The sequence below is a fragment of the Poromitra crassiceps genome, assembly GCF_964638095.1.
Source record: "Poromitra crassiceps genome assembly, chromosome: 19".
NCBI classification, from domain to species: Eukaryota; Metazoa; Chordata; class Actinopteri; order Beryciformes; family Melamphaidae; genus Poromitra; species Poromitra crassiceps.
The window spans coordinates 16,688,123-16,710,545 of record NC_139646.1 but is presented as its reverse complement, the minus strand read 5'-3'; the positions used below and the strand labels follow the sequence as shown (position 1 = coordinate 16,710,545).

The following is a 22,423-nucleotide window of genomic DNA, read 5'->3' as shown; positions in this document are numbered from 1 at the left end:
GAGCCTAGAATAATGTCTTAAAAGTTCTTACTTGGGATGATCAGCAGCACAAATAAATAAATTGCATTTATGAGGCTGGAAACCAGCTAAGTGTTTGGTAATTTTACTTAATAAATAGCTGAGGAAAACTAGGGAAAGAATGTGACGTTAAAGGGAAATAACAGTCCGAAAATCAGTTGGATTTGTGCCGTTAGTTTTTTTCTGAATCTTTGAACATGGTTTGGTTTGTGAGTGTGTCAGGCAGCAGGTGGTGAGTGGGACTGGGTGGCTGTAATCACTAGTTAAGTGTGGTGATTTAAGATGCCTGGTTAGGGTTAGGGTTAGGGTTAGGGTTAGGGTTAGGGTTAGGGTTAGGGTTAAGTGAGGTGTTAGTTAAGTGTGGTGATTTAAGATGCCTGCCGTAGATCTGTATATCTGAAAAGTGACGCAGAATATGTTGTAGAGAGATGGCCTTCTGCCCACACACACACAGTCACACACACACACACACACACACACACACACACACACACACACACACACACACACACACACACACACAATAGGGGTAGGACCAGATAAGCAGAGGCTTCCTTCCTACTCCTTTTCGAACAAATACTGTTATTTTTATTGCAATTATGATTAATATTGTACATTATTGTTTTTTTCCTTTTTTTGTTTTAAAATGTTTTTAATGTATTGTGTATTATTATTATACTTATTATTTTTTATATTGTCTTTTATGTTAATGTTCGAAATAAACATTCATTCATTCATTCATTCACACACAGTCAGTCACACACACATGCAAACGCTTGTTCTGGGAAGAGGAGGCGGGTATAACATTTGAATGACATGATGTACTGTCATGGCAGCTTAGTGACTCAGTGTCCTCTTGGAGGGCTAACACACTGTCTTTTGGGAATTTCATTTTGAATTTGTCTTGCTCTCCATGGTTGGTTCTGCGTTTGTCTGCAACACAGGGTGTTGTTACTCAATAGCATCTAAGCAGTTATCACGATGAGCAGTTCAGTATAACAATTATGGGTATGTTTGTTTTTGTTTTACTGAGCAGTTTCTCACCTTGTCAGCCAAATAACCCAATAGAAAATTCATAGAATCCACAGCTAATCAAAATTAAGCAACTGTTGGCTGGTAGCAGCACGTTGTAATGATGAATGTCAATGATGTATGTATTTGTTTTCTTTTCTTTCCTTTCCTGTGTCTGAGCCTGTTTGCCTTGTTCGTATGTTGTTCTATAAAAATTGAAAATAAAATAAAAAACTAAGCAACTGCTTTCACTAATTTACCAGCAATCTATCTGATAATGAGAATGGAAAGGAAGTGTGTGTGTGTGTGTGTGTGTGTGTGTGTGTGTGTGTGTGTGTGTGTGTGTGTGTGTGTGTGTGTGTGTGTGTGTGTGTGTGTGTGTGTGTGTGTGTGTGTGTGTGTGTGTGCGTGTGTGCGCGCACGCCACAGCAGAATCAGTGACCTGAAACTCGATGTGGTGCTGCTGTGCTGTTTTTAGAATATATAGGATATTTAGAGCCTAGGGGACAGAGCCTTGATTCAGTTAGCGGCTAAGTAGTAGTAAATATTTAATGTCGCTGGTATCTTCTATGAAATTTACACCACTTCGAAACAAATGATCTACCATTTGATTTATCATTCACTCCTAAATTCATTGGTCCTCTATATTATACCTTGGAGTGAAAATGGAGGGTTGGATGGTCGCATGGTTTTTCATTCCACTTCATTTCATTAGGAAAGCTCAGAGCATTTTAATTATTGCCAACTAATCATGTTTTCACACTATGTGATAGATGATCAAGGTTATTATGTTTGTTGGAGATTACTGTGGATGTTTCTTCTAAATAAATCATATTGAGAGGAGTGTAAAACTTCTAAACATCTCCTGTTTCCTCCACAGACTGTGACTCAGTGGGAGCCCTGCGATGAACAGCCGGCATTCTAGCCATGCAGAGAGAGCTCAGTCCACAGCCCCACGGCCACCTGCCGTGGCCCCCAAGCTCCAAGTCCAGCGCTCGCGGTCCAAGGAGAACATCACCATCCACTTCTCTGCTCTTGGGAAGGAGGAAGAGGAGGAGGAGGAAGAGCTCTATGGGACACCTGGCTCCTCGACCTCTGCAGCTCAGGACGACTCCGGTGTCGTGACAGGCTTAGAGGCGAGCGAGGACATGTTTGAAGGGGTGCCGTCGGACTCGGCGGCTGATGCTGCCGTCATTCCTGAATCATTCCGACTTTCTCCAGTTCCTGAACATCAGAATAACACTTCCCCCACACACAGTCCATCGTTGCTCCCTGCTGAGCAGAAAGGCACAATCTCCAACTCCTCTCCTACTAAATCTTTGAGTTTTCCCTCCAGTGACAAACCCTTCTTCAGCTTGGTGAAGGCTTTCTCTTCTGACATGGAGCCTCGTGCCGGGGCCTCTCCTGCCGGACCTTCTCCAGTAAGGCATAGGCCTCTGATGAAGACCCTGGTCAAGTCCTTATCATCGGATACCCCCCAGTACTCATCCTCTTCCTCCTTTGCCTACCGTCTGCCAGAATCCCGCCTCAACCTGCAACTTTTCAAGCAATTTACGCAATCCCGCATGCCTACTGCCGCCGTGTCATCCGCTGGTGACTCTAAAATGGCCTCTTCCTCTCCGCTAACGTCCCCAGACAGCCGCGGCTTCTTCAAGGTTTCAGAAGAAGTTGAGGCGCGCATCGAAGACACCAAGCGGCGTCTCTCTGAGGCTATCTACGAACCTCTCCAGCTGCTGAGCAAAATCATGGACGAGAAGAGTGCCAGCGTAGTCGGCAGCAGCTACCGGCCTAAGGCCCTCTCCGCCGGTGCCGCAGACCTCTCCGCAGGTGCCACAGAACTCTCTATCCTGACTTCTGTCAACGGTCACCTGGAAACCAACAACAACAACTGCATCAAGCAGGAGGGAGGAGGTGACTGGGATGCTGAGAGCGCCAACTGCAGAACCTCTGGTCGGGCTGAGTCACCTTGCCTCCCCTCTGCTGACAGCAAATCATCTGTAGGCTCCATGTCACTGGACACGTGTTCCATGTCTGCTCTGGCCAAACAACAGGACGATGACGACTTTTGCGTCCTGTCCAGCGAGGACTTTGAGGCTTGTGCCGACACAGAACGGGACGGTGCCGTTAGAACTGACAATAGTGGTAGTCGAACTAAAGTGCCACCGAGTGGTGGTACTGACCCGTGCAGTGATGATGAATCTGAAAGTATCGAGCTGGCGCCCAGTGTTCCACACTATACTCTCATCGTCCTGACTGCGCTGGTCTACGGGTGCTTTGTACTACCCTTTCCCACTTACGTTGGAGGAATGCTGCTTGGGATTGGTCTGGGATTCCTTTTAGCCATCGCCGTGGTGTGGTGGGCAGGGCCAAAACCTTCTGGCCACGGTTTGAGACGTGCCAGACGCCATGGGAAGCTGTGGAACATGGCCCAGTTGGACATTAAAGAACCAGACATGTTTAAGGTTAGTTCATCTGTTTCTTGACTTCACATTTTTGCAAGTGTTGACGTGTTAAATCAGTGGTGTTTAAGGCCATCGAATGAGGTGATCCTTGCCTCACATTTTGTCCCTACTTTGATCTCGGCTTTTGGGGAGAGAGGAAGAAAGTGTGAGTGCCCTGAGGTGCCGTGCTTCTGTCTGTACAAACGGCCAATAAACTAGCTGAGCAACGCAGCCAGTGAGCTCATTTGGCTACATTAGAGGCCCTGTGGCTTGTGTTTTACAGCCAATGCCTGTTAGCCTACTTTTGTTTGCTGCTAATGTTCATCCCAAGGATTAGCCTGTCAGCCTGACCCCTAAAGGCTAGCAGTGAGCTATGTGCCATCATCCCAAAGTCCATGGCCGCCTTCCAAATGATGTCACTTTTGTATTGATGGCAAAGGCCAGCAAGCATAATGGAACAGGTCATATGTCTAGTTTACCCCTCTCCACTACAACCCATAACATTGCTGGCTGAACATATAGAAACGTCATGGACACACAGACGATCTAGGCCGCAATCTCTTTGTTTTGTTTGTTTCTTAACTGTTGTCTTAATTGTCTAACTACAGTAAATACAAGCATCTTAAGAGGTGCGTCACACAAACCTAATCTAGGTGCATAAAATACAATTGAGTTGTGTTATTATTTCAGACTGGGCCTTCTTTCCCTCCAGGAGTTTATTGATGAGCCGTGTGTGCTGCGTTAGGGGTGTAGCGTTTCATGGAATCCAGTTGATGTCCACCGCAGACTGCAGGGCCGTATCTGCTTTCACTTTTATGGAGTGGATAACGGAATGACAGAAACAGGGTTTAAAAATGCATTTGAGACATTAACGAAGAGTACCACATGCTATTCTTCAGTGTACCGCGGGACATTGTATGTGAAAATCTATAAATGGGAAGAATAACTCCAAAAATAAAGAAAGCTAAAAATGAATTTGTCAGCAGGCAAGAAACAATGAATGCTTGTCATATTTAATTTCTTCATATTGCTATAAAGGTGCGAGTATCCTGTTTTTGTGTTCTGAAATCAAACAATCCGTTTCAGATGCTCCTTTTTTCCTTTACAGTTTGTACATTGAAATAACAAAGTATAAAATGGGCTATATATGGAGCCTTAGGCTTAATATAGCCAGAGTAACTTCAAAGTCCAACACGGAGAACAAATGACAACAAACTGTTTATGACTTCAGTGGAAAAGACAATGCTTACAAGTCGCTGTCTCTTATCAGAATCAGAAGCACTTTTATTGCCACAATATGTAAATATTACATACGAGGAGTTTGTCTTACTGTCAGTATGCAGCGTAGCGGTCATATCAATATTTAGAGAAAAAGAAATAGGAAAAATATCCAAAGACAATCACAACAATCGCAACATTGCAAGTGCAAGTGCAGTCAATTATGTACAATATCAGATTTATGTATGCAATATGTACATTATCAGACTGAGGTTCCTAAAAAGAGATGGATAACCTTTCCTTTCACTGGAGAAGCAACAACATAAGATGGTTTTACACTGATTCGCTGCTGTCCAATTGTTTTGATATCTTTCTTACAATTGGCACGTCCACGATTGCTGTCTTCACTCTACTTTCTAGTTCTCAAAAAGACTTTCTCTCCCCTAACTGATTTTCAAAAACAATATGCTAGTTGATTTGTGTAGCATTATATTGTAAAATGAAGAATTGAAACATCGATTGAAACATCGACCATATATTGCAAAATGTCATTAAGTATTTCTGTTCTTTTTAGAGTAATCTTAAGACGTACAAAAAACATACAAAACGTTTTTAAGGATAGACTTGTCGTTTTGGGGAATATTTTGTTGAATTTCAGACCTTTTTCCAAAACGAGTGTTTTGGAATGAAGTTTTTTCTCTTCATTCATGTGGTCATGTCGTCCTTCCAGGGCTGGATGAACGAGATAGTGAACTACGACCCAGAGACGTACCACACCACACTGACACACTCCATCTATGTCCGCCTGGAGGGCTCCATCCTTCGTCTGTCAAAACCCAACCACAACATCGCCCGGCGTGCCACACACAACGAAGCCAAACCTGACGTCACCTACATCAGCCAGAAGATCTATGACCTCGCCAACAGCAAAGTAGGTGTATTTGTGTGTGTTATATTATTGTTTGGGTATTATCAGCCAGGTTTTCCTATGGGCATGGAAAACCTCTCTCCAAAATTGTGTTTCGTAATCTTTTTGTCAATCAGTTGATTGTTTAACTTTGCTAATAACTGCCAGTAGCTAGTTATCTTTGAAGGAATAATGACACAAATAACACATTTTCTGATTACAAAAGGTGTGGATCTAGTCAAAATAAGAGAACCTAGAACATTCAAATATTTTATTCAACAAAAAATGACGCATTTTAAGACCTAATGAGTGACAAGTCTTAGTCATGGAAATAGCCCTATATGTCTTGGAAGTATCCTAATACTTGGCACTGTGGAACACGGGTTTATAAGACTCAGAAATGTCTTCCCAAATCCTCCTGCAGGTATCTCTAGTGCCTCAGAGCCTGGCCAGGAAGCGTGTATGGAACAAAAAATACCCCATCTGCATTGAACTTGGCAAACAGGATGACTTCATGTCGAAGGCCGAGGGTGACCGGCTGGAGAACAGCGAGGGCCGGGCAGTCACAGGGGACAGAGGGGAGGGGACAGGGGCAACGCTGGAGCGTGGCACCTCCTCCTCCTCCTCCACTCGAGACTTGACCCTCTACCTGTTTGGGAGGACCGGGAGGGAGAAGGAGGAGTGGTTCCGGCGCATACTACTGGCCTCCAAACCCAAGACAGATTTGAAGAAGACTACCAGTCTTGTGTGGAGTAAGAACGGTGAGCAAACCTAGCAGTGCTTTGAATGCTGTGTTTGTTAATTCATAATTCAGAGCTAAAAAAAATTGTATCGTTTATTTTGAATAAGCGTATGTTTCTACACGCTCCATAAGTCTATAAGAAATCTGACTGTTGTGTACATAAACAACTGTCTCAAGTCCGTGGCGGTTTGCCAGTAGCATAAATTGTGAATGCGGCATCTCGTTCCTCACTCTTCTTCTCTGACTTGTGCCCTGCGCTCCACAGCCCTGGGCCCGCACAGTCGCAGTAGCAGCCGTGGAAGTCTGGATGAGGCACTGGCAGCTCAGCCCAGGTCCAAGGACGCCTCTGCCTCCTCAACAGCAGGGGGCAGTGCCAAAACCAAGACTCTATTGGACTACAATGTCTACATGGCCACTCTGGTGCCAAAACAGGCAGCCAGCCCCACTGCTGCCAGCCCCACCCTCCAGAGTCCACAGAGCAGCCCCGGGGCCGACAAGAAGGTAACACACACTCACAGCTGCAAGTCACACTACTTCCTCTTCTCTAATTCCGATGAGATTTGTTCAATGCACAGTTGTCTATTTTTTTCAGATTTTTCACAATTCTTTTGCTTTTTTCTGGTGAAATCCTAAATAGTTTTCAGCCTCTGGGCCTCATCTGATAATCAAATTAAACAACCTTAAAGGGACAGCTCACCCTAAAATCCCAAATACATATTTTTCCTGTTGTGCTATTTATCCATCTATATCGTTTTGGGATAGTTGCCTGAGTTTTGGAGATATCGGCCGAGGAGATGCCTTCTCTTGAATACAATGGAACTGGATGGCATCATGGCACTCGGCTTATAGTGCTCAAAGCACCAAAAAAATACATTTGAAAAACTCAACAGCAATGTCTCTTTCCAGAAATCATGACCCGGTTACTCTACTCTACTTTTTCAGTCTCATGTAAGAACTACATGAGACATGAGACTAAGTGGGTGTAGTTCGGTCAAAAGAAAATAGTTCCTCCATGAAACTGCTCATAACATGGTCTGTGGATTATCTTGAGTAATGGGGTCATGATTTCTGGAAAGAGACATTGCTGTTGAGTTTATCAAATGTATTTCTTTGGCACTTTGAGCACCACAGGCCGAGTGCCAACTAGTTCCATTGTATTGGAGAGAAAGCAGAAACTCTGTGGCCGATATCTCCAAAACTCAGGCAACTAACACAAAACGCTATAGATGGATAAATAGCACTACAGGTGAGAGGAAAAATATGTATTTTGAATTTTAGGGTGAGCTGTCTCTTTAAAAAGGAAAAGTCATTCTTTGGTTGAACTCCTCACCGCTCTCCACATGCAGCCTTTGATAAGAGGTCACACATGGCTTGTTTTAAAGGGTAATGAGCCAAAAACGGTGAGAACCACTGCTATACTGTAGGGTTAGATGTTAGTAATGTAGATATTATATATAGATATTATACTTTCATTCTTTTATTAATGTGGGAATCAGCACTAAATCATTTATTTGGGCTGTAAACATGGTACATGTACAGTAGTAAGTAAATAAATCCTGTACTAATCCTGTATTAGTCACAAAATCTTTAGAATTAAGTCCTGCCTACACCTCTGGGGGCAGAACATTGTTGTTGTGCTGCTCTCTCTTTTTGTTTAAACGTTTGTTGTTACTCGTCTGGCCACGCCTCACTCAGTAATGGCAAAGCAGGTATTTCTTTGGCAGTGTGTCAAATGCTTTGCCACCAGAACATTGTTACTCCCCCTGCTCCCATCATGCATCTGTCCAAATGGTGTAGCAGCCAGGCAGAGACTGGCTCAAGTGTTGACACAGCCTTTAATGTGAGCTCCTGTCCTGTTGTGTTCCGTCAGCTCCCCAGCAGCCCCGTGGTGCAGCCCAGGGAGGAGGCGGAGCCTGTTGCCTGGGTGAACGCAGCTTTGGGCCGGGTCCTCTGGGACTTCCTGGGAGAGCCATACTGGGCTGAGCTGGTCTCCAAGAAGATCCAGATGAAGCTCAGCAAGATCCGGGTGAGTGGACTGTGACCCCTAGCAACCTCTTACCCTTCGCTAAAGTTTGTTACTGCTTGACGACGTGAGATTGTGTCACCCAGCTGCGTAAGTGGTTGGCAGTTGCATTTCGGACACCTCTAGTTTAGTGGGTTTAAAGAGCATTGACTGTAGATGAATATGGACGACACGCTTCCTACCACTATGCAAAAATGAAGCCAAAATATTTAATTTCAGCGGGTTGACATCTTGCTTGTGCGATGCCATTTGCAACCAGAGTCTGCGCAGTAGAGTCGGGCTGAGCCCCCCAGCCGTGCCGCTGTCTGACGGAGGTTTGAGAGTGGCTGTCACAGCGGTCAATCATCTGTTTTTATATCAAATAACGATTTCAAAAGAAACTTATCCCCAAAATGATCATTTGAACATGCGTCAAGATGATGAGAAGTACATAAAATGATCAAAACCATCTTTGGGAAAAATGTATCTTGATTTTTTAGTTTGGCTCTGACATGGAGGGGGTGGGATTTAAGACACAGATTTAAGCCAGTCACAAGGGGGCGATCGAGGTGTTTTGGCTTCACTTTTGAGGAGCTGTCATGACATCCATATTTGTATACAGTCTATGGTTTAGACTCTAGACCATTCTCTAACCCTTAACAGGGGTGTCTCTAAACTTTAGAGACAACCCCTGTTAAGGGTTAGAGAATGAGAGAAATATGAAAAGAGAAGAGGTGTACTAGACCTTGGAATCCGTCCACTCCACTGAGTAGAGTTTTGGCTGCTTCTGAAGAAGTAAGATCAAGAGAAGAAGTAAATAGAGTTTAACGAGTTGACGATTCAGTCTGATTTCAGGCTAACAGGGAAGCAAAATGAAGAGTCATGCTTACTGATTATAAGGTGGGGTTGAGGACAGAGTGTGTCACTCACTGTCTGTGTGTGTTTCTGTGTGTTGCTGTATTTATCCATTTCCATGTCATTTTTCATCATTTATGTTTGACCCAAAATGAGAAATCCACCATTTGAAAAAGTAATTCCTATTATTCACATAATAGTAAAAAAAATAATAATAATACAATTTGAACAGATAATGCTGCTATTAAAAAAAAATAGCAACTTTATGTCCTTGTGAGGCAAATTGATGAAACGTGTAAGATGCTCGATATCCTCTTGGAAAGATATACATTACATTTATTAACTTAAATTAACTTTTTGTTTTTCAAACGGGTTATATTTTATTCTGGGAATGAGCTATTCATAATATCGCTGGTCAACTTAGCAGTGTCTTTCTGTTCCAGTTGCCTTACTTCATGAATGAGCTGACCTTGACAGAACTGGACATGGGTGTGGCCACTCCCACAATCCTTGGGGCCTCCGAACCTTCCATTGACCACCAAGGCAAGAGACAAAGCAACTATCATCATGAACACATTCACACAGAGAGTTTATCACACATCAACTAATGAACTGACCACACACACAAACACACGCACACACACCCTGCGCGCACACACACACCCTGCACACACGCACCCTGCACACACGCACACACGCACACACACACACACACACACACACATGCAGTACTTCTGGATCACCTGTACATGATCAGTTCAAGCAATCAGCTATAAAAATAGAATCAAACCGATTCCGACTGTGCTTTACAAAGCCCAAACCTGACTGTTTACAAGTGCTTTGGTGCGCCACTTGAGATAACTATTTAAGTCGTGTGGACATGTACAAAATGTATAGTCGCAGGCATCACTTGCACTGTAACACTATGGGAACACTACACTACCTGAACGCTACATGTGTAAAACACCTAATTGAAAGACATTACGTCAACATTACACCTACGGTACATGTGTCTATTAACACCTCTGTCTCCATTGTAAGTCTAAATTCTGGGCATAAAATAGTTGAGAGCTTTGGTCAGGTCTTGGCCTGAGCGAGGTAGGTGTTGAAGGTACTGGCTCTCTGGTCAGATTGTTTAGGTCTTGGCCTGAGCGAGGTAGGTGTTGAAGGTACTGGCTCTCTGGTCAGATTGTTTAGGTCTTGGCCTGAGCGAGGTAGGTGTTGAAGGTACTGGCTCTCTGGTCAGATTGTTTAGGTCTTGGCCTGAGTGAGGTAGGTGTTGAAGGTTCTGGCTCTCTGGTCAGATTGTTTAGGTATTGGCCTGAGCGAGGTAGGTGTTGAAGGTACTGGCTCTCTGGTCAGATTGTTTAGGTCTTGGCCTGAGCGAGGTAGGTGTTGAAGGTACTGGCTCTCTGGTCAGATTGTGTTAGGTCTTGGCCTGAGCGAGGTAGGTGTTGAAGGTTCTGGCTCTCTGGTCAGATTGTTTAGGTCTTGGCCTGAGTAGGTGTTGAAGGTACTGGCTCTCTGGATGCTGTCGGTCATTCAACTTCATACACAAAACCCTGCTGTCACAGTGGAGAGTTGAGGACTGAATGTGCCAATTAAGTAATGAGGGATGATTAGGTGGCCATGATTGAAGGAAGATGAAGAGCATGTAGCTCGAAACGTGTTACCACAAATAAATCTGGAGAAAAGGAGCTCTGCGGTGTGTGAGTAGTTTTTATTCTTTTTGTCTCATGATTGCTGTGTGGGAATTGAGCCAGGGCACCGGAGTAACAGGGTTACACCCCTACTGTGTGAAGAGTGCCGATGGGATCTTTAATGACCACAGAGTGTCAGGACCTCGGTTTAACATCTCATCTGAAGGACGGTGCTCACTCATAGGACAGAGTCCCTGTCTCTGCCCTGGGGCATTGGGGAGATTATTCATCAGATCAGATTATTCATCAGATCAGATTATTCATCAAACCAGATTATTCATCAGACCAGAGGGGAAGAGCACCTCCTAATGGTCCTCCAACACCACTTCCAGCACCAGTCTCCCATCCAAAGAGTATCCTAGGCCAGACCTGCTTAGCTTCCCAAGGAAAGCCAGTAATGTAATGCAGGAGCCACTGGTGTGCGTGTGTGTGCATGCACACACGTGAAGTGCATGTGTGTTGTTAACTTACATCAGTCAATAATATGCCACCTGGAGTGTCTCAGAAATGCATTTACACTACAGGTGTACATGTGTCACGCACATATCAAGTCACTTTCTTCTCAGTGACTAAAACACACACACACACACACACACACGCACACACGCACACACACACACATACACACTAGAGAGAGGAGAGTGACTAACATCAACATGAACAGTATAATCACTTTTTGGATTCAGCTGTTGGATGCTACCCGTTGGCCGCGTGTGCGTGCGCGTGTGTTCAATACAATACATTCAATCACCATGATGGCAAAAACTACAAAACTAAGACCCAGGCCCCAATATAACCACAGTTATCCACAACGTTCTCTCTATCTCTCCCAGAATAACCTCCTGGACCCTTTTCAATCTGGTTTCAAGGCTTCTCACTCTCCTGAGACAGCTCTCCTTACAGTCACAGAGACCCTGCACACTGCGAGGGCCTCATCCCTGAGCCAATCACTGTCCATCTAAAAACACACCTCTTCAGGCTCCACCTGGACCCTTCTTGAACTAACCACTCTTCAAAAGGAAAGGAAAAATATCTATTATTCCTTCAACTATCAACAAATGCTACTTTTTCTTTTTTAAAGATCTTGCTGATGAAGATGCACATTTGATTGCACTACTGTTGACAAAATGTACTATTGGAAATGGCTTTGTATAAAAGCGTCTGCTAAATGACATACAGTAATGTAATGAAGCTTCAAAGCAGATTTACATTACAGATTTACAAGTGGGAATGTATCTTGTGACTGGCCTCCCAGTCCCCTCCCACTCTTTCTCTAGTCTGCTTGCATTGACTAATAATACGATTGCAATACTGAGGCTGTGTCTGGCTCTGACATGCACTCCTCCCAGAGAACAGCAGCTCTAGCTATAGCAGCCTTCACTTTCAAGTTTCAATTGCCTGTGCAGACTGAGACATTAGCAATGCTGTCAATGCTAACAACAGATTCCATTGCTGACAACAATGTAGCACAACAGCAGTGAATGCTAAGAACGCCAAGAGAACAATACTGACCATATGCGTCACATGTTGAGCTGAAACAGGAAGTTGTGGTAAGACGCTCATGATCTCATCATCCACATGACACACATAACGTCATTATCAGCTCCAAAATATTGGATATTTAGAAATATTTTTAGTAAAATTACACACACTTCAATTTTAATAATAACAAATAATAATGCTCCGCGCGCTCGATTCCTAGGGTTCCTCTGGAGATAATGCGCCACTTGTCCTCTTCTCCCTACTTATACTCCCACCACTTATAACCTCAGCCAGGAAGGATCACTGATGATGACATCACAATTGCTTGGGTGAAATCACTGATGACATCACAATTGCTCAAGTGACATCACTGATGGCATCACAACATACAGTATGCTGCTGATTCCCCAATATACAGGCAATAATGAAAGAATCTATCTAAAGGGAGCTAGGGCTTTGTCTGTCTGTCCCACTGATAACATCATCAGTGTGATATCATAGATTCTATCTCTCTCTCTCTCTCACACACAAACACAAACACACAAGAGACAGACGCATGCATGCACACACACACACACACACACACACACACACACACACACACACAAAGTCCCAGTGATTATGTCATCAGTGATGACATAAATTGTGACATCATCAGTGATGTCAGAGGCATTGTGACATCATCAGTAATGTCATAAGGGTTGTGATGTCATCAGCGATGTCATAAAAGCACTTGTGACATCAGTGATGTCATAAGAATCCTACTGATGATGTCATCAGTGATGTCATAAGATCAAAATCAAGTCCCAGGGACAGACACTGAAAGAAGTGGGAGTCTGGCTTCAGACCCCGGTCTTCAGCCATGGACAGCTGTATGTTGCCAGCTCCAGGACAGGTGATCCAGCATCCCTGAAGTATACCATCAAGGAGCAGCCAGGGCGAGGCGCGCAGCGGCCGAGCTGCGTACGGGAGCTGCAGGGCCAGCTCGGCCAGGTGCAGGGCGGGTGTAGCTAGGAATTGAGCGCAACGCCTACTAGTAGCTAAAAACATCAGACAAACCACTGTGCATGTGCATACACAACTTGTAAGGCAATCAGTTGTATAGATATAAGAATCGTAATATCCAACAAAACAAGTCTTCCTCAATATTTCAACAAGAACCCTACTGTATGTACAGTAGTAATACTTCATCGTTCAGAGGTGAAATGTAATGGAATTTGGTTGGTTAATGAACTCTTGGTTCAGTACAATACAAGCAGCCCTTACAAGCTCTGTGGATGGGATACATTGAGGCTTAGCTATGTGAGCTCGTAGCTTTGTGAGGTAGCACAGACTTTGCTCCTGCTGTTGCAGCACAACTATGTTGGCTCAAAGACACGCTGACGTTTTCACATAACTGCTGTAGTTTGGATCAAAGGGAGGCTTGTGTGTCACTTTTACACAGGAATGTTTCCATGGTCACTCAGAAGCACGTCAGCATTGAGCTGTCCCCTCCCTGTGTGTCTCTCTGTCTTCTTCACCTCTCTCTGTTTCATATGTACGGTCTCGAGTCCCTTCCCCCTTTTCTCTTCCCCTTGTGTTCACTTTCATTCCATCTTCCTCTTTGTGTCATTCTTCCTCACTCTCTAGTAGTCTCCCTCCTCTTCCTCCATGCTTCCTCTTCCTCCATGCTTCCCTGTGAGTCATCGGCGCTGTCTCGCTTTCACCACCCCACTTCTCCCATGACTCTGTAACGACAGTAGAAATTGAGTGTGCGTTATCCCCCCCAATGAGATCGAAACAGCATCTCTTGGAACAGTTCCAGGCAAAGCACACCTCAATAGCCACTCCAAATGCAATCGCTTCCCACAGGCCACCATTTTGTTGTTGTTGATGATAAATTGTCGGCGTTAATTGCACCCAGATTGAGAAAGTGCAATCTGTTGCCAAACGTTTTGAGTGTTTTCTAACAGATTCCCTGTGAAGTGAGCTGGATCGCTCACTGGCAAATCAGCAAAGTGCCTCATTTTTACAAATATTTCTTGGAAATGAAATGAAGTCACTTTTTCCTCAATGCGGATCCCTGTAAGCAGGAAAGGGGCTGATACTCTCTCCAGCAAAATATGTATTATTGATTTGGCTTAAGGTAATAAAAGAAGATTAGCTTTACTTGTGAAGCAGGTTTTGGTACTCCTCAGCCTGGACTGTTTCATTCCATTCCACTTAAATGACTATTGTGTCTTTGCCAGATCGATAGTCTTCTACCTTCAAGTGTTTATAAGAGAATACTTCTGTTTGGTTTTTTCATTGGAAACTTCCACTAGTCTAAGTGTGTTGGTCTCAGATACTAGGCTTTAAACCATGTTCTGGGTGAATACTCGATTCTGATTGGCTGCAAGGTGTCCATTAATTTGTGATAATGTACAGTGATAATGTACACCTAGCTAAATGGTCTGTTCACCGTTCATATCAATGCGCCAGGATCACGACAGCCGTTTGAGCTCTATACCACCGTTAACGCTTAATATGGCACTTTTATAAGTTTAGAAAAAAATGTAGTCGGTCAAAGTACGGTAACTATTTAGATTACCCCTGTGTGCTCAGTTTATTAAAATAACGGCTATTTAGAAATCTGATTTTCGTTCTGGTCAGCTGACAGAAGCCGGGCTCTCAGCTGTCAACTGTCAAACCCTCTGTTTACAAGACTGACTGAGAACGATCAGCTTTCTATGTTGGAGTCCAGGTATGTTTTGTGCAAGGAGGTCTCTCAGTGTGTTGCTGTTAACTGCCCATTTCGTTGTTTTCTTTTTGTTGATCTTGTCTTTTTCCTCTTCGACTTGATTTGTCTCAGATACTAGGCTGTATCATCTAGACTGGTGTCAGTGTGTTAGTCTCAGATACTAGGCTGTATCATCTAGACTGGTGTCAGTGTGTTAGTCTCAGATACTAGGCTGTATCATCTAGACTGGTGTTAGTGTGTTAGTCTCAGATACTAGGCTGTATATCATCTAGACTGGTGTTAGTGTGTTAGTCTCAGATACTAGGCTGTATCATCTAGACTGGTGTTCGTGTGTTGCTCTCACAGCTGTGTCCTCTAGGCATCTCAAGTTTTCTGCCTCACCCTGCTCCTCCTTCCTGGAAGCAGCATGCTGAGTGCCGCAGATCGATGAGCCTCTCTGGCTGTGTGTCTGCGTGCGTGCCTCCACACATACTTGTGCGCGCATGCTTTCGCATCCGTGTCGATGTTTGTTTTTGCATAATCCGTTTCATGCTGGCTGCCATGCTCATGACCGTCTATAATGTCCATGTAACGGGTGCTCACAAGCAGTCACCTTGGCCTCCCTCCCCCTGCATGTGTGTGTGAGTGACTGACTGACTCCTCACCATGCAGCTTCACCCCAATCTGTCTGGAGTACACACATGGACTCATCTTCCCACACTGCACCCCCCCCCCCCCCCCCCCCCACAAAAAAAACCCATGTTTATTTATTTCCCTGGGGTGTCGTGTGCCACAAATGTATGCTGCTGTCAGGAGTATCCTATGTTACCGAATGTATAGGTAACACATCCATTGCTTTCTAAAAAAGTTCTTTCTTAAAAATGGCTGATCTGTTCAGTCGCTGTCTTCTAATTACCCTGAAAAAGTTGTAATTGAACTTATTTGGTCTGTCCACCCACCTCCACCCCAAACTGTCCATTGTCTATGTACAACATCTGCATGGTCTGAGAGCTGGATTACAATAATGAAGACAACAGACAGACATACAGCAGTTGTATCCTTTGACACAGAGTGTCTCCAGCACAGGCCACATGTGATTTCAATGATACGTTGATACATCTATAGTTGTAGTATTTATAGTTAAATTCACAGAATAGGTGCTAAACACCACAAAACCACAGGCGTCTGACACCGTCAGTCTTAACTGGAACTGTACGTTGTGAGCGTCACACAGCTGGTGTTTTTGACAGCACCAAAGGAACCCTGTTGTTGTTTTTTCACCTAACGGATGAAATAAGTTCTGCCGAGACGTAAAGCTGAATGATATTACTGTCACTTTATTCCAGCAGCCACCTTTTTCTCTGAAGCTGGCAGCTCTGTTAATAGGTTGATATTCATATCGTTAGATGTTTCTGTTATTTTGTCCACCTCCTCTAGTTTAATGACCCACTCTTCACTGTTGTCCATAGTAGTTGTGGATGATGTATCGAAATTCAATATATCAAAAATGCACCAATACATATTGTAAGGCAGAAAAAGGAATTGCAATATTAGCTTGATCTTATTCTGCTGTAATGGTCACAACTGATGCCGCTTGCCCCGCACAATTTCACAGGCTCTCCATCCAATTTTTTTTATTTTTTATGTTTGCATTCTAGCCATCCAATGCCATTTCAGGAATGATTTGAAGTTCAGACAGTCAGAAAAATAGAATAAAGAATGAATGTAAGACTATAATACTCTCTCTTCACTGCATTCATTCCTGCATCATCTGTCGACCTCCACTGCCCTCCAGTGGTTTAAAGAAAAATCATCCCCAAGTTTGAAGTTAGACTTGTGTGTGTGTGTTTGAAGTTAGACTTGTGTGTGTGTGTGTGTGTGTGTGTGTGTGTGTGTGTGTGTGTGTGTGTGTGTGTGTGTGTGTGTGTGTGTGTGTGTGTGTGTGTTTGTCCCAGCATTTGACTGCACTATTACTGTTTATTTCAAATGTGTGTGTGTGTGTGTGTGTGTGTGTGTGTGTGTGTGTGTGTGTGTGTGTGTGTGTGTGTGTGTGTGTCTCTCTGTGTCTCTCTGTGTCTCTGTGTGTCTGTCTGTGTCTGTGTCTGTCAGAGAGAGGAAAAGAACGAGCGGACAGCACATAGCTTGCCCCATGCAACCCGGGCTTGTGGATGAAGGCTTTGGTGGGGTTTCTAATCCAGACTGGAGCAGGTTTGTTAGCGAAGGGGTAAAGAGGAAGAGAGGGAGGAGAGAACTCTGTTTATGCAGCCAGCCAGTCGCCCCCTGCTGATATCAAACGAGGGCGAGGGGGAGGATTGCACGCTGTCCAACTGTTTCTCCTCTGTTCAAAGAGCCCTGTGATCTCTCCCCCTCTGTCTCCCCCCTCCCTCCTGTCTCCCCCCCCCCCCCTCTGTCTCCCCCCTCTCCCTCCGCAGTGTCTCTCTCTCATAAGCAGATGGATCAAGAAAATAAGAATCTTTTGGGGACCCCCGAGATGCTTTGGGGGAGAGAGAGCCCGGGTGCCACAGAAAGAGCATGAAGTGCTCTCTCTCTCTCTCTCTCTCTCTCTCTCTCTCTCTCTCTCTCTCTCTCTCTCTCTCTCTCTCTCTCTCTCTCTGTGTGTCTCTCTCTCTCTCTCTCTCGCTCTCTCTCTCTGTGTGTGTCTCTCTCTCTCTCTCTCTCTCTCTCTCTCTCTCTCTCTCTGGCCTCAAAACCTGAACTATAGCGTCTCCTCTGAACCTTTGACCCCTTTAGGTAGCAATCCTGGGCTATCAAACTTTTGTTTCCCTCGCTGGAAGACGTGCGCCAGCTACGTTTTGAATGTTCGCAGAGAGATTGATTGGAAAACCTTATAGAACTCATGCACACAATTTATTTTCCACAAACGTACTGTCTCTGTTTCCCCATCAAGGACATGTATGTTAGGGTTAATACTCGTGTCAGTGCCACTGAGCAAGGCACTGGCAGAAGAACTGTAGCTGGCTGTAGTGTGGCTGCTGCCCACTGCTCCTATAGGTGTCTAGTAGATAGGATGGGTCAAATGCTGATGATACATTTCCCCACGGGGGTATTCAAGTATACAAATACTAATCTCTCCTCTCATTCCACACACGTACTATATAAGCACATGAATGAGATCCTTCTCTCCCTATACTGTGTTTCCATTAGGGTAGTTCCCAGTGTCTTTTCTCTTTCTCTTTGTTTCTGTGCTGTTCAAATACATATAAGTTCAATTATTGTACTTTATTGGTTGACAAGGAATAGTATTTCCAGATCATCAAGATAAATGACTGCAGTTTTACCTTAAACGCCCCCGCCCCGTGTGTGTGTGTGTGCGCGCGCAATTTAGTATCAGAGAAAATACACGCACATCCAAAAACCAGGTTGGGCAGGTGCTGAGCTCAAAGGTGAACAACAAGTAAAAAATGAATAAAAAGCTTGCACACTGCAAGTGTGTGCAATTTAGTACCTTGACAGCAGTGTTGGGAGTAACTAGTTACTAAGTAACTAGTTACTGTAACTTAACTACTTTTTGCAGTAACTAGTAATCTAACTACTTTTTTCAAATTTAGTAACTCAATTATAGTTACTGAATTAGTAACTGGGCTAGTTACTAGTTACTTTAGGACATGGAAATAACAGACAACTTCAGAGGATTATCCGATTTCTGATGCTCAGACCTAGTCCGGGGAGAGAAGCCGCCTAACCTGCCCAGCAAAAATGCACACGCCGTAACGCAAAAGTTAATTTCCCTAGTAACTAATTAATTGGAAGTAACTAGTCACTTTAAAATAATTAAATTACCTTTTGAGAGAAGTAACTAGTAACTGTAACTAATTACACATTTTCAGTAACTTGCCCAACACTGCTTGACAGTGATTTTGCCTGCTGCATATTCAGCTACTGGCCGCAGCCCCTCTGCCCTGCAGTAACATCTTTCATTCTGTCTCATATAGCCATCATAATAAGCCCTGTGCGTCCTCTCCCCGTGTGTCCTTCAGGTCTGTGGTTCGACCTGGAGATGTCCTACAGCGGCTCCTTCCTGATGACCCTGGAAACGAAGATGAACCTCATCCGCCTGGGCAAGGAAGGAGATGGCGCCCGCGTAGGAGAAAGCGGCAAGGAGGGGTAAGACAGCCAAACGCCATCAACCCACACATACGTGTCAGAAAAGAAGCAGGATGTCTCTCGCTTGAACATTTAACTAAAAAGACTTTGTTCCTTAACACGGTGCTAAAGTCTGCTACATGCCGTCTCCCTCTGCTGCTCCTGTGTTTTCTATATCCTCTCTCTCTTATGATCTTCACCTCTCTGTGTTCTCCTCTTCCTTCTCTGCCCTCTGGATTCAACCTTTACGCGGCTCTTAATGGGATCCATTTTTGCCCTTGGTGAGTGCTGCTTGACTTTCCCTATTCATTTAATCTGCTTCACTCCTAATCTCCATCTTTGTACGTCTATATTTTGGTGGTTGTCTTCAGATTCCGTCTGACTCTCATTAACTATTGATTTTCTTAACGCGTTCAGTGTCTGTGTCAGCGTTTGCTGTCATTGTCTTTGTTTCATCTCATTCAATCACAACAGTGAAAAGGGCCAGGAGATGTTTATGCCTGTTTGTGTATTTACCTTTCAAGGAGAGTAAGTATGGTTACTAAAAAATGATGTTGTTAGAAAACGTTAGGGGTTAAAACATGAGATAGAGTTGAAATCGGGTGAAGTTGAGGTAAATTGAGGGTTATGGATGTAGGGTTAGTTCGGATGTAAACACATTTAAAATATGAAAGTTGGAATGGGGTGAAGTTGAAGTAAATTGAGGGTTATGCGTGTAAGGTTAGGATGCAGACAAATTTAAAACGCCAGAGTTGAAATCGGGTCAAGTTGGGTTTATACACTTAGGGTTAGGAGGATGTAAACAAATGTAAGTCAATGGAATGTCCTCACAAGCGCTGTGTGCGTGTGAGCGTGTACGTGTGTGTGTGTGTGTGTGTGTGTGTGTGTGTGTGCGTGTGTGTGCATGCGCGCTAACTTGGATGTGTTTGTCCTCATGAGAGTGAGGTTGACATCGAGGCCCATCTGAAAAGTAAACAGTGTATAATCTGCTGATTTATAGTCTTCTGATTTATAATCTGCTAATTTATAATCTGCTGATTTGTGCCGATTTCTATTTGACTCCAGTCTGTGGCTCTAATGACAACGGTGTCTCATGAGAACTCGAGAGTGTTGTGGGTGACCAGCGGTTTTGTTCAGACCGACTGTCTGAATTCTTTCTCAAAACAGTTAGGTTCTCAGCGGTCTGCAGCTTGTGTGTAGACAGGCGTGTGTATGTGTATCTCTCATTTAGTGTCTTAACATCACCTGTATATATATGGTTTTTGTAGGTACAGTACATTAATGACAGGTTGAGTGCAATGCAGCCCCACTGAAGCATGCATGTGTTGTTTTGTCCAGATACAGGCCACGGTCTTACTGCGTAGCTGATAGTGATGAGGAGTCCTCCAGCGCCGGGTCCTCAGATGAGGAAGACACCTCAGAGCTCACAAACGACTCTGCTGGAGCAGAGAGGTGAGGAGATATCGATGCACATTTAGTATTCAGAGTTCTGTCTGCTCACTGTAATCAGCTCCTCCATAAACAACAACTCTCTGTTACCAGTGTTGGTTGTAAAGTCGATGTGCTAGTGATTCTCAACCTATCTTCATGACCCCCAAAGGGTAGGAGGTGAGGTTGGGGGGGAAGGTTGCAAGAAGATTTATGGAAAAAATGTAAAATTAAATACTTTATTACAAATTCAAATCCCTTTTCTTGTGATCTATGTCTGTTTTCCAGTAATTAATCAGGCAAAAATAACATGAAAAGAGAAATTAAAAAGCCTGAAATGAGAAAATAATCCAGAAAGAAAACTTGACAGAAAATAAAGGGTTAATTGAAGTGAAAAGGTCACGCCCCTGTCCTAAAGCCATAGGCATGCACCTTGTTGTTGAACAAAATAATGCCTGAAGGCCTTAAGGTGAACAGTAAATCCTGTTTGAAGTTGAGTTTAATTAAAATGAGAGACAGATAACATGATTCTCTGCCAACAATTGTACAAACTTGGTTAGGAAGGAAGTCATTAAATCACTTCAGCTTTTCCACCAGCACAACACAATCCATCATCTGTCTGGCAGAATTAAGCATTGGAATCATTTTTCATTGAAGTGTAAAACTAAATTCATATACTTGGCTTTGACTCTAAAACCTCCTTTCAATCAATATAGCTTGGTTGGAGGCCACAAACCCAGCAAGATCATGCGCTTTGTGGACAAGATCACCAAATCCAAATACTTCCAGAAGGCCACAGAGACAGAATTCATCAAAAAGAAGATGGAGGAGGTGTCCAACACACCCCTCCTGCTCACTGTGGAGGTCCAGGAGCTCCAAGGCACGCTGGCCGTCAACATCCCCCCTCCCCCCACTGACAGGATATGGTATGTGGACTTCCCCTCATCACGACAAATTGCCTTATTGCTGTGTAATCTGTGGAATGCTGCATTGCCACACAGTGAATTTCCATGTCTTCCTCAAAGGTTTTTCCAACCGATGGGAAAACACAGCAGACTCTATCAAAAATACAAGGAAATAGTAAACATGTTGCTCACCACCAGTGATGTCGTTCCACCCTTGCGTCAGTCCCATTTGTTGTCAATGCTGCCCCCTAGCGGCACAAAGTGATGGTTAGTTGGTACAAAGCTTGTAGAACTGAGTGAGAGTCGAATTGCTTAACAATATTTCTATCTTTGGGGAACAAATGTTGGAACTTTGGTACCCAGCAACAATGACAGCACCGATTTGGACTAGTTTGGGAAGTAGCTGGCTGACTATTTCCTGTCAGACTATGGGGCACCTCATTAACTGTCTACCAATCACAGCATTCATTCAAACCTGGGTGTAGGTGACATTTGCAGCAGCAAGTAGAGTGGAATTGTAGTTTTTCAAAGGGTGTTCGTTAAATCTCCACAATGCTCACAGTTGTTATAATGTTGGTAAGTTAACCTTATCAGATCATTAATTATTCTGTGAAATTGAGAAATGCTGCTCTCATTTAACTGAATGTTTAAGATGACTCGTGAATTCAATAGTAATCCATAATGGGCTTTCCTAACATGTCAACAATCATTTTGTTGCAAGAAGCATTGATTTTTTTTTCAAGTGGTGAAATGATTGTCTGCATGCAGATCAGCTGGAGATAACTTTATAATATATTTGCTTTGTTTTGCTGAGAGAGACTGCGTGGATCTAAGAACAAAATAAATTAATGCTTTTATGGTCTCTTGTATCTATGTGCCAGCACCCCCTGCTGGGGACTAAGCATATTCTTT

The 22,423-nt window shown here is 43.8% G+C and overlaps 1 protein-coding gene across 1 annotated transcript in view; it reads left to right on the top strand.

Moving 5' to 3' along the window:
- The window catches only part of LOC310793606 (testis-expressed protein 2-like), a 49,381-nt gene that overhangs the window by 23,647 nt on the left and 3,311 nt on the right, over positions 1–22,423 (top strand). The window contains exons 3-11 of the mRNA XM_083655434.1: positions 1,910–3,491; positions 5,419–5,619; positions 6,020–6,356; positions 6,603–6,838; positions 8,208–8,363; positions 9,638–9,737; positions 19,073–19,199; positions 20,517–20,630; positions 21,323–21,532. Of these exons, the coding sequence (XP_083511560.1) occupies positions 1,935–3,491; positions 5,419–5,619; positions 6,020–6,356; positions 6,603–6,838; positions 8,208–8,363; positions 9,638–9,737; positions 19,073–19,199; positions 20,517–20,630; positions 21,323–21,532 (3,038 nt within the window). The 5' untranslated portion in view covers positions 1,910–1,934. The remainder of the gene's footprint in view (positions 1–1,909; positions 3,492–5,418; positions 5,620–6,019; positions 6,357–6,602; positions 6,839–8,207; positions 8,364–9,637; positions 9,738–19,072; positions 19,200–20,516; positions 20,631–21,322; positions 21,533–22,423) is intronic.